The sequence below is a fragment of the Mobula hypostoma genome, chromosome 5 (assembly GCF_963921235.1).
Source record: "Mobula hypostoma chromosome 5, sMobHyp1.1, whole genome shotgun sequence".
NCBI lineage: Eukaryota > Metazoa > Chordata > Chondrichthyes > Myliobatiformes > Myliobatidae > Mobula > Mobula hypostoma.
Window position 1 is genome coordinate 181252773 of NC_086101.1, and position 12347 is coordinate 181265119.

Below are 12347 nucleotides of genomic sequence, written 5' to 3' on the forward strand. Positions count from 1 at the left end.
GAACTTGTGTCTCTTAATAAGTGTTCTAATAAAATCATTCCGCATGTGTTGCTATGACATTTGATATCATTTATACCATTAAGTAGCTCTTTTAATACAACTTAAAATTCAAACTTCCTTCTTTTACTTGGAATATAAAAGGAATTTTTAACAAGAACATATGGAAAGCAACAGCAACTACTTCACTGAGTAAGACATGTGCATGGCATACACTGGATGCTTCCATTTCAAGGATAAGCTTGACTCTAAAGGTAGACAATGTAACCTTATTCTTAGTTAATGCTTCGGGGAATCTAGATAAGCAAAAGGTGGTAAATAGATATGGTCAATGTTGTCAATAGCAAAACTGAGGATTTAAACAAGGAACAGCTGCACTACAGCTGGGATTTCTGATCTTTGCAGTGCTGGCTTCACCTGGTATCAATAGCTGAGGTGGAGGAAATACAGGAGATGGGTTGGGGTTGACAGCAGAGTCAGCCAGAATTCTCACTATCCGGTGAACCATGTTAGAAGTAGTCAAATTGAGTAAGAGCAGTGCCAGGTTTGCTTGTGAGGCTGTCTTTAGTTGAACGGCAAGCCTACAGACATGCTGACGAACAAAGCACATCCAAAATAAAACTCTGACTCACCTTTTTGGAATGTAGCAACAGTTGAGTTTCCAGCAGAACAACACGGCTTAGCAGATTGTTCCAATCCCTCACATCTATAATCACCTTCCCAGCTGTAGCACACTCTAAAGCTTGTAGTTTACTCTGTATCACATCCAATACTTGGAGCTTCTCCTGACATTTGGCAATCTGCTGCTTAAGCATGGCAATCTCCAGTGCATGTGACTGTCAAGCAAGAAAAAAACCATAAAGGCAGAGTTCTACAGCATGGACACAAGTCCTTCAGCCCAACTCATCCATGCCAATGTCTATATGAGCTAGTCCATTTGCCTGAATTGGCTCATTTCCCTCCAAACCTTTCCTATCCATTTATCTGCCCAAAAGTCTTTTTAAAATTGGAATTTATTTATTTAGAGATACCAGGGGGTGGGGGGGAAACAACCCTTTTGGCCCAACAAGCCCTCACAACCCAATTTTACCCATATGACCAATGAACCAACTAACCCGTACATCTTTGGAATGTGAAAAGGCACTTGATCAGCTGGAGGAAACCCACATTGTCACAGGGAGAACATACAAGCTCCTTACAGACAACTATTAAATAACTAAGTAGCAGGCTGAAGAACAGAACCTCAAGGGTGACGTTCTCAGGATTGCTGCCAGTGCTATGTGACAGAGATGGTAAGAACTGGAGGAGATGGCAGTTGAATGCGTGGCTGAGGAGTTGGTGCAGAGAGCAGGGTTTTAGATTTTTGGATCACTGGGATCTCTTCTGGGGAAGGTGGGACCTGTACAGATTGGATGGGTTGCACCTGAACTCGAGGGGGAGCAATATCTTTGCAGGTAGGTTCGCTGGCATGGGTCGGAAGGGTTTAAACTAATTTGCAAGGGGGATGGGAGCCAGAGCGATAAAGCAGTGAAAGAAGTGCATGGAGTAAAGCCAGATCTAAGATATAGAGAGGCTTTGAGGAAAGAGAAGCAGAATAAATGGTGTAAAGACAGTAAGGTAGAAGGGCTGAAGTGTGTGTACCTCAATGCAAGAAGCATCAGGGACAAAGGTGATGAACTGAGAGCTTGGATACATACATGGAATTATGATGTAGTGGCCATTACAGAGACTTGGCTGGCGCCAGGGCAGGAATGGATTCTCAATATTCCTGGATTTCAGTGCTTTAAAAGGGATAGAGAGGGCGGAAAAAGGGGAGGAGAGGAGGCATTACTGGTCAGGGATACTATTACAGCTACAGAAAGGGTGGGCAATGTAGCAGGATCCTCTTTTGAGTCAGTATGGGTGGAAGTCAGGAACAGGAAGGGAGCAGTTACTCTGTTAGGGGTATTCTATAGGTCCCCTGGTAGCAGCAGAGATACAGAGGAGCAGATTGGGAGGCAGATTTTAGAAAGGTGCAAAAGTAACAGGGTTGTTATCAAGGGTGACTTTAACTTCCCTAATATTGATTGGCACCTGATTAGTTCCAAGGGTTTAGAGTTTAAGTGTGTCCAGGACGGATTCCTGTCACAGTATGTGAACAGGCCGACTAGGGGGAATGCCATACTGCAGCGGTCCCCAACCACCGGGCTGCGGACCGGTACGGGGTGGCAGAGCATGCGCTACCGGGCCGCGAGGAAACGATATGATTTGGCGATATGAGTCAGCTGCACCTTTCCTCATTCCCTGTCACGCACTGTTGAGCCATTACGCGCGCGTCGTCCATGTCAGCGCGGGAAGGAGATCAACTCCTCAAGCTTGCAAATGACGGCGGGCTGAAAAGTCTGCTTGACATAACATCTCTGCCGGCATTCTGGATCAAAGTCAAGGCTCAATATCCTGAGATAGCCACGGAAGCACCGAAAACGTCGCTTCCATTTCCAACATATCTCTGCGATGAATGTAACAAAAACTAAATTGCGGATTAGACAGCTTGAGGATAAAGGGGATGCCTTTTAGGACCGAGATTAGGAAAAACTTCTTCACACAGAGAGTGGTGAATCTGTGGAATTCTCTGCCACAGGAAACAGTTGAGGCCAGTTCATCGGCTATATTTAAGAGGGGGTTAGATATGGCCCTTGTGGCTACGGGGGTCAGGGGGTATGGAGGGAAGGCTGGGGCGGGGTTCTGAGTTGGATGATCAGCCATGATCATAATAAATGGCGGTGCAGGCTCAAAGGGCCGAATGGCCTACTCCTGCACCTATTTTCTATGTTTCTGTGTTTCCCCATAACCCCTCGATAGGACCGTCTTGTTGCAGGAAAGCAAGCCCAGGGCTCCCACTGATTCAGCGATATTGGTGCGTTGCAATGATTTTATAAGTTCATACGGGGAAAATATGCGCTGTGTGTTTAATATCCAAACGTTACTTAAAATGTTATGATGCTATTGATTTATATAACCATATAACAATTACAGCACGGAAACAGGCCATCTCTGCCCTCCTAGTCCGTGCCGAATGCTACTCTCACCTCGTCCCACCGACCTGCACTCAGCCCACAACCCTCCATTACTTTCCTGTCCATATCCTGTCCATATACCTATTCAATTTTTCTTTAAATGATAATATCGAACCTGCTTCTGACACTTCTACTGGAAGCTTGTTCAACACTTACTTCAAGCTCCCCTGTCCTCCCCTGATAATTGACTTATCGCTATATTCATGCGAGGAAAATGCGCTGTGTGTTTAATTTTAAATTCGTTAGATAAAGCCTTTTAGAATGAAATTGAGTGTGTTAGCCACTTATCACCGATATTCCGGTCGTGATTAACACTCCACTCCGGACAGAATCGCCAAAAACGATTTGTAGAAAAATAATCAGCAGGTGCGCGCATGCGCAAATAACGCATGCGCACTGGTGCCCACGCAAGGTCATTGGAGTCTTTCTCTGGGGTAAACGCAACGTACTTGACCGCTACTCTTGTCCGTTGGCAACCATCCCGCCCCCGCCCACCCGCGCACCCCCCCCGCCCCCGCAGTCAGCCGTTCCGCAAGAATATTGTCAACATGAAACCGGTCTGCACTGCAAAAAAGGTTGGGGACCCCTGCCATACTGGATCTAGTACCAGGTAATGAACCGGGTCAGGTCACAGATCTCTCAGTGGGTGAGCATCTGGGGGACAGTGACCACCGCTCCCTGGCCTTTAGCATTATCATGGAAAAGGATAGAATCAGAGAGGGCAGGAAAATTTTTAATTGGGGAAGGGCAAATTATGAGGCTATAAGGCTAGAACTTGTGGGTGTGAATTGGGATGATGTTTTTGCAGGGAAATATACTAAGGACATGTGGTCGATGTTTAGAGATCTCTTGCAGGATGTTAGGGATAAATTTGTCCTGGTGAGGAAGATAAAGAATGGTAGGGTGAAGGAACCATGGATGACGTGAGGTGGAAGAAGACAGCATACATGAGGTTTAAGAAGCAAGGATCAGATGGGTCTATTGAGGAATATAGGGAAGCAGGAAAGGAGCTTAAGAAGGGGCTAGGAAGAGCAAGAAGGAGGCATGAGAAGGCCTTGGCAAGCAGGGTAAAGGAAAACCCCAAGGCATTCTTCAATCATGTGAAGAAAAAAAGGATGACAGGAGTGAAGGTAGGACCGATTAGAGATAAAGGTGGGAAGATGTGCCTGGAGGCTGTGGAAGTGAGCGAGGTCCTCAATGAATACTTCTCTTCGGTATTCACCAATGAGAGGGAACTTGATGATGGTGAGGACAATATGAGTGAGGTTGATGTTCTGGAGCATGTTGATATTAAGGGAGAGGAGGTGTTGGAGTTGTTAAAATACATTAGGACAGATAAGTCCCCGGGGCCTGACGGAATATTCCCCAGGCTGCTCCACGAGGCGACAGAAGAGATTGCTGAGCCTCTGGCTAGGATCTTTATGTCCTCGCTGTCCACGGGAATGGTACCAGAGGATTGGAGGGAGGCGAATGTTGTCCCCTTGTTCAAAAAAGGTAGTAGGGATAGTCCGGGTAATTATAGACCAGTGGTAATTACGTCTGTAGTGGGAAAGCTGTTGGAAAAGATTCTTAGAGATAGGATCTATGGGCATTTAGAGAATCATGGTCTGATCAGGGACAGTCAGCATGGCTTTGTGAAGGGCAGATCATGTCTAACAAGCCTGATAGACTTCTTTGAGGAGGTGACCAGGCATATAGATGAGGGTAGTGCAGTGGGTGTGATCAATATGGATTTTAGTAAGGCATTTGACAAGGTTCCACATGGTAGGCTTATTCAGAAAGTCAGAAGGCATGGGATCCAGGGAAGTTTGACTAGGTGGATTCAGAATTGGCTTGCCTGCAGAAGGCAGAGGGTCGTGGTGGAGGGAGTACATTCAGATTGGAGGATTGTGACTAGTGGTGTCCCACAAGGATCTGTTCTGGGACCTCTACTTTTCGTGATTTTTATTAACAACCTGGATGTGGGGGTAGAAGGGTGGTTTGGCAAGTTTGCAGACGACACAAAGGTTGGTGGTGTTGTAGATAGTGTAGAGGATTGTCAAAGATTGCAGAGAGACATTGATAGGATGCAGAAGTGGACTGAGAAGTGACAGATGGAGTTCAACCCAGAGAAGTGTGAGGTGGTAGACTTTGGAAGGACAAACTCCAAGGCAGAGTACAAAGTAAATGGCAGGATACTTGGTAGTGTGGAAGAGCAGAGGGATCTGGGGGTACATGTCCACAGATCCCTGAAAGTTGCCTCACAGGTGGATAGGGTAGTTAAGAAAGCTTATGGGGTGTTAGCTTTCATAAGTCGAGGGATAGAGTTTAAGAGTTGCGATGGAATGATGCAGCTCTATAAAACTCCGGTTAGGCCACACTTGGAGTACTGTGTCCAGTGCTGGTCGCCTCACTATAGGAAGGATGTGGAAGCACTGGAAAGGGTACAGAGGAGACTTACCAGGATGCTGCCTGGTTTAGAGAGTATGCATTATGATCAGAGATTAAGGGAGCTAGGGCTTTACTCTTTGGAGAGAAGGAGGATGAGAGGAGTCATGATGGAGGTATACAATATAATAAGAGGAATAGATAGAGTGGATAGCCAGCGCCTCTTCCCCAGGGCACCACTGCTCAATACAAGAGGACATGGCTTTAAGGTAAGGGGTGGGAAGTTCAAGGGGGATATTAGAGGAAGGTTTTTTTTTAAACTCAGAGAGTGGTTGGTGCGTGGAATGCACTGCCTGAGTCAGTGGTGGAAGCAGATACACTAGTGAAGTTTAAGAGACTACTAGACAGGTAAATGGAGGAATTTAAGGTGGGGGCTTACATGGGAGGCAGGGTTTGAGAATTGGCACAACATTGTGGGCCGAAGGGCCTGTATTGTGCTGTACTATTCTATGTTCTAAGTTGTTCTTGCTTGTTTATCCTGTAATATTATATTTAGATGGCTATTATGGATTGTCTTATCTGTAATAACTGATCAGTCATAATATAATTTGTGGGTATTCTGACTCTAAAATTGGATCAGGCTTGTATTTATAGCAAGGTGTATAATTATTATTGTGCTCATTATCTATTGTGTTTCTGTGATGCATCTGATCCAGAGTAACAATTATTTTGTCCTCCTTACACTTGTATACAGGAAATAACATTAAACAATCTTGAATCTTGTAGTAATGGTTTAAGGTTCAACTCCACAACCAGCGCATCTGTAGATGTGAACTTCCTACTATTCCCACATTTACAAAACCAGGTGTGTAAAAAGGGCCCAAAGGATCATTGATGACCCGAGTCACCCCAGCCACAAACTGTTCCAGCTGCTACCATCTGGGAAACGGTACCATAGCATAAAAGCCTAGACCAACAGGCTCCGGGACAGCTTCTTCCACCAGGCCACCAGACTGCTTAATTCATGCTAACGCTACTATTTTTCTATGTTATATTGACTATCCTGTTGTACATAATATTTATTATAAATTACTATGACTGTACATTGAGCATTTGAACTGAGACGTAACATAAAGATTTTTACTTCTCATATCTTTGGAGGATATAAGTAATAAAGTCAATTCAATTCAATTCCAAGATGCATCAACATCAAGTTCCAGGGTCAAAGCTAAACTTGCTTGTGTTCAGTTTTTGGTCTGGATGGCAGTAATTAGAGGTCTAAACTGGTGCCTGCAGTGAGGGAACATGGTGGTCAGGGATGTGGGCATGTGCATACTGTGAACTAGCTGTCCATACAGAATACACAAATGGTGCAACTTTGATTGATACTAACACTGCTATTTTGGATCTCAGCATTCAGATTAAAGTCCTCCCAAACACACATGGTTGGTGGAACACATATTCAGGCAGAGAGAGAGAGTACAATAAGCATGGAGAAAGCTAAGTAGTTGAAAGGATTAAAGGTTTCCATGTGGTATAGGAACAACAATGCACATCACTTTGAAGGTGCTACATGTCACCTACTGGAAGGAAAAGCTATTTTGCTTGCTACTGGTGTAAAATGGTAGGCAAATCAATGAGATAACAACATAATTTTTTCAGGATCACTATAGTTTAAAACTCAACTTCACAACTTCTACAAGACCCATCAACATCAAGTTCCAGGGTCAAAGCTAGTCTTGCTTGTGTCCATTTATTGGAGTGGATGACATCACTTAAGAGGCCCAGACTAGTGTTTCCAGTGAGGGAGCATTGTGGATATGGATGTAGGCATGTGCATACAGTGGATCTGAATAAGCAAAGTGTGTAGTTTTGATTGATATTAACACTAACTTGATAGCATCCTGACTGCCATTGCAATGTCTCCATTTCACCACAGTGGGAGAAAAAGGTGACTACTAATGAACAAGAGCCTCCAGTGATGGCAAGACTCTTGAATTCAGTGAATAACCCACACTGGCACAGAGTAAAATCCATACTGAGGTACAAAAATGTGATCGACCATTGGCATACTAAAACATTACTGTGGCTGCCTGGAGTTCCTTGTAGCAATCAGCAAAACAGGCATTAAGATATCTCGTAGTCTGCTGCTCTTTATATAAAGCTCACCCTAGTCACCATTCATAATGTAATGAGCTGAAAAGGAGGATGGAAATAGAGCACCCAGGGTTTTCCAAAAAGGACTTAACCTAGTCACCACTTCACCTACAATAATTTCACATTCACCTTCAGACTCACATTTCACTGACACCGTCATCAAAAGAAAAACTTGTGCCAAGTTGGTGCCAGATTCCTCTATTCTTCAGGCTGGCACTTTAACAAGAATATCAATGCATTAAACATTTCATCATGCACATCAGTTTTCTTCTGTAAGCTGTAAGTTTATAGAAACCATAAACTCAGTGCCTCACAGAATGTTGTAACCCATGTGTGTTTCCACTATTCAGTTTGTAGAGAAGGTGGGATATGAGGAGGATTCGGATATATAAGTTTTAGTCCTCTTCTGGCAACAGATGTCACAATGCCAACAAGCACTCTTTCATGATAAGAGGAAAAGAAAATTTACCTGCTCTCTTCCAATTAGTTGCAGCTGCATGTACTTGTACACTACCTTGTCATGCAAGAAAGATGAATGTGTGTGCCAAATAGTGCTTGGGTGGCGTTGCTACAATGCTGAATTACTGCAAATCTGTGCAAGCATGAGTATGTGGGTAATGTCTGCATGCAGCAAAGTCTGAAAGAGTGTAGTGAATCACACTAATGTTGGTTAAGAAGTTAAAATCATAAAAGGTTGTTGATAGGTAAGTGAATGGCTGTGGTCAAGGGAGATCTTCATTGTATTTGGTAGGATATAGCACTTAAGCATTTCATGGGCCTGAATCATTCAAGGGACATCACTGATCTATATGCAGTAGGAGAACCAGATCTTCAGTGCTGGACTCCTGACAGTGACCGCAACAGTATCAGCTCCCACTAGCACATGAACATGTGCCAGGACGGCTCTTGCCCCAGGATCCCTGCATAACTACAGGACATCAGTATCCCATTCCACCTCCCACACAAATCTTTGTCTTTTCATTTTGGTCATGGTCTAATTCTATTCATCCAATCCCATCTGATAATTTAAAATTGCTATATCAAATTGTCTTGTAATTTGTTAACGCCAAGGAAAACAAGACCCAATTTCTCCAAATCTTTCTTTGCATTTTATAATTTCTTATAGTGGTGTGTATCTCAGTGAATCTGCATTTTGCATTATCATTGTTCGATATCCATCCCATAATGGACCAATGATATAAAAATACATCCCAAAAGAGAAGGACGATTGCTGATCCTCAACTGAGTCAATGGTGGATGTTGTGAGAAGGACCAGGAGGAGGGAAATTGAATTGTTGGTGCTGCTGTTACTGTAAAGAAGAACCAATCAATGCTTTAAAAGGTTCCTGGAGATGATTATAGGTTCACACTGAGTAGCTAAAGGTATGAGCGTGGGAAATTCCTGCTCAATGCATTAGAAGACACTGGGAAGGCAGAATACTTGATAAAATAAATTTGGGATTTGGCAGGACAAAGGTGCTCAAAATGGGATAAATAATTGTCTACCATTGGATTCACAAGAAAGAGAGAGAAAACAAAACAGGATAAAAAAAAACTCAGAGCAAATTCAGTGTCATCAACAGTATGCAAACTATCAGCCCAAAGACAAACTTGGACTTTCTGGGAATAGTAGAAGTTATTCAAATTTATCAGGAAAGAAGCAGATGAATGAATCTAAAATTTGATACATGACGCTAGGATTAAGTCAACATGCAATCGGTGTGGAGTCACTTTGGTATGTTCACAACCCATATTTAGATTTAGACATAACTACATAGAAGTTATTTGAAAATGCCAAGAGATTGTTTAGTGAGACCCAAATAAGGATAAATCAATAAGAAACTGAATATACCACATTAACTTCTTTGTGGTTACATATTTACTTTATCTATTAAGTATCAATCCTCCACATCCCCAGTTCCCCATGTCCACCTGGGCTGATTCCTTAAGTCCTGTCTGTGCACCTGGCCAGGTTCCACTGCATTATATCCATACACCTAGCCCCATTTCAGCCACACATTTACACTCACACTTAGCCACACTTAACCAGCACAGCAGACTTCAATCCTGCTATATTCTTGTCTACATATAAATTATAATGGAAATACATAATATACTCATCGTACTCTAACTTAAATAGTTCTGGTCATCTTCCTCTGAAAATCCATCAACTTTTAAAATATAGGTTTCACAGGTGTAATCCATAACTAATATTTAGTTTGGCTTACTATCCACTAATTTCCACCTTGAAGTTGTGATAGATTAAATCTCATTTTGTTCAAAGTAAAAAAAAACTTACTTCATGTGAAGTTGGTGGCTCCACATATTCTCCAAGAACAAGAGACTTGTCTTCAATAATATCATTTTCACAAATGGATGAAATACCAGTTGTTTTTATATCATTACTAGGTAAATGACGCTCCACTAAAGGTCTTATCTAAAAATAAACACAAGTTTATTCTATTTTTCCTCCATACATCTATACACACATAATGGTTCTTTCTACTCGGTTATGAATTGTTAGATGCTCCTTCACATGAAGTGTTTACTGAGAAATCTTAAGCATACGACTGATTTTTATTTCACTAGTTTAAACATACAGAAAGTCAGGCACTGATCTCCACAATCATCTCCTTCAAAGCTCCCTGATGCAAGTCCTGACAAATTATTGCTTTTTAGCCTCGTTACTTAATCCAATACTAATTTCTTACTATTGTTAATTACTTTCAGCTCCTCATTCACACTGGACTTTCATAATTCTGTAAGATGCTCTGTAACTTCCTCAGTGATGACAAATGCTTTTTTGAAATATCAAGTTATTTTCTTTGATCTAAAGCTACCTTTTATTCCTCATGTACTCTTCTACTATAAGTACTTTCTCAAACCTAGATTTTATTAGATTTAAATTTAGATTTTTTTTTCTCCTGTCCCTGATCATAAAGATGTCACATTGGAGACTGTCAGAACTACATGCAAGGGGATACAGAGAAAGCTTGGTGCAGCTACCACAAAGGATTAACACAGAAAAGCCAGGGATTAGCAGCCTCCTGCCACTGAACACATATAATAATATCTTGCACTTGTCACTTTTGGAATATAAACACAAGAGATTGTGCACATGCTGGAAACCCAGAGTAGCACACACAAAATGCTGGAGCAGCATCTATGGAGAGGAATAAACAGTCAAAGTTTCAGGCCAAGACCCTTCTTCTAGAATTTTCTGTGTCCCTCATGGAATGGTTGTTTAAAAGAAAATAATTATAATAATATACAGTGGATTCCAGTGAATTGGGCCATCAGTTAATCAGAGCAGCCGCTTATTTGGGACAACACTTAAGGAACAAAAACTAATCAAGAAAATAGCTGGGATTCCCTTCGTTTATTTGGGACACTATGCCACTTAATTTGGGCAAGAGACTATTGTTAAACAGGTTCTAGCTAGCATTAGTTATGCACACTCGTGTGGCCATTAGATGCCACAGTTTTTATATAGCACCAGTTACATGCGTTTCTGTTCAAAAAGCAGTGATTTTGGTCATTGATAGTTGGCGAGAAATAAGCAGTAAGACAATTCTGCACCGTTTTGCTTACTGAGGTTTCAAGCATTCAGGATTGAAGATTCCAGAAACTGCTGGGAGTGAAAGTGAAATGATTTCACTATTTCAACAAGTAAGCAACTATGAAGAATTTGAAGGCAGTGATAAATATCTTGAATGGTACAGTGAAAATGAAGATTTGGAGGATGCAATCGTCAACAGCATTGTATGAAGGCAGCCCATTATCTGCTCTAGATGTCTGTGTTGTTTTATTCATTGCATACACTGGATGAATTCCACTGTCGATAACTATTAGGAACTAATACAGTTTATAGTACTATAGTGTTATTTGCTAGTGTGTTAATTTGTTCAGTTTTTCATTTAAATACATAATTTTTAAACTAAATTTGTCTTTTTAAATGCCTTTTAACTATTTCCATGAAACTTCAGCTAACTGGGGCAGTCACTTAACTGGGCCAAAATGTACTGTTCTCAATGTGTCCCAATTAACCATAAGATATAGCAGAAGAAGGCCATTCAGCCCATCGAGTCTGCTCCACCAATCAATCATGGGCTGATCCAATTCTTCCAGTCATCCCTACTCCCCTGCCTTCTCTCCACATCCTTTGATGCCCTGGCTAATCAAGAACCTATCTATCTCTACCTTAAACGAACCTAATGACTTGGCCTCCACAGCTGCTCGTGGCAACAAATTCCACAGATTTACCACTTTCTGACTAAAGTAATTTCTCCACATCTCTGTTCTAAATGGACATTCTTCAATCCTGAAGTCGTGCCCACTTGTCCTGGACTCCTCTACTATGGAAAATAACTAGGATCTACAGTTATCAAATTTTATTTCAAGATTTATAATAGGTCTTGTAATGTGAATGCTAACAAGTATTATATTTTTCCAACTTTAGAAACAATGTATGTCTTTGTAAAATAACTCCAACAATATTACTAATAAGTAAAACTTCAAAAAAGTGAAAAGGCTGAAAAGTCAAAATAAAAAAAGCACTTAGATCAGGCATCATCTGTGGAAAGAGAAGCAGAGTTAACGTTTCAGGTGGTTGACCCTTTGTCCAAATAAGGTCAATCTTTAAACTAAATACCATATAATGTTAAGGGGCAACACACATCAAAGTTGCTGGTGAACGCAGCAGGCCAAGCAGCATCTGTAGGAAGAGGCGCAGTCGACGTTTCAGGCCGAGACCCTAATGTTAAGGGGCAT

The 12347-nt window shown here is 41.8% G+C and overlaps 1 protein-coding gene across 4 annotated transcripts in view; it reads right to left on the minus strand.

Annotated features, from left to right (window-relative positions):
- cep44 (centrosomal protein 44) overlaps positions 1-12347 on the minus strand; it is a 77177-nt gene that overhangs the window by 19435 nt on the left and 45395 nt on the right. For 3 of the 4 annotated variants that reach the window (XM_063047713.1, XM_063047711.1, XM_063047710.1), the window contains 2 exons: positions 9877-10014; positions 630-833 (listed from right to left, as the gene is read on the minus strand). In XM_063047713.1, the coding sequence (XP_062903783.1) occupies positions 630-833; positions 9877-10014 (342 nt within the window). The remainder of the gene's footprint in view (positions 1-629; positions 834-9876; positions 10015-12347) is intronic. The other variant, XM_063047712.1, reaches the window with a different exon arrangement.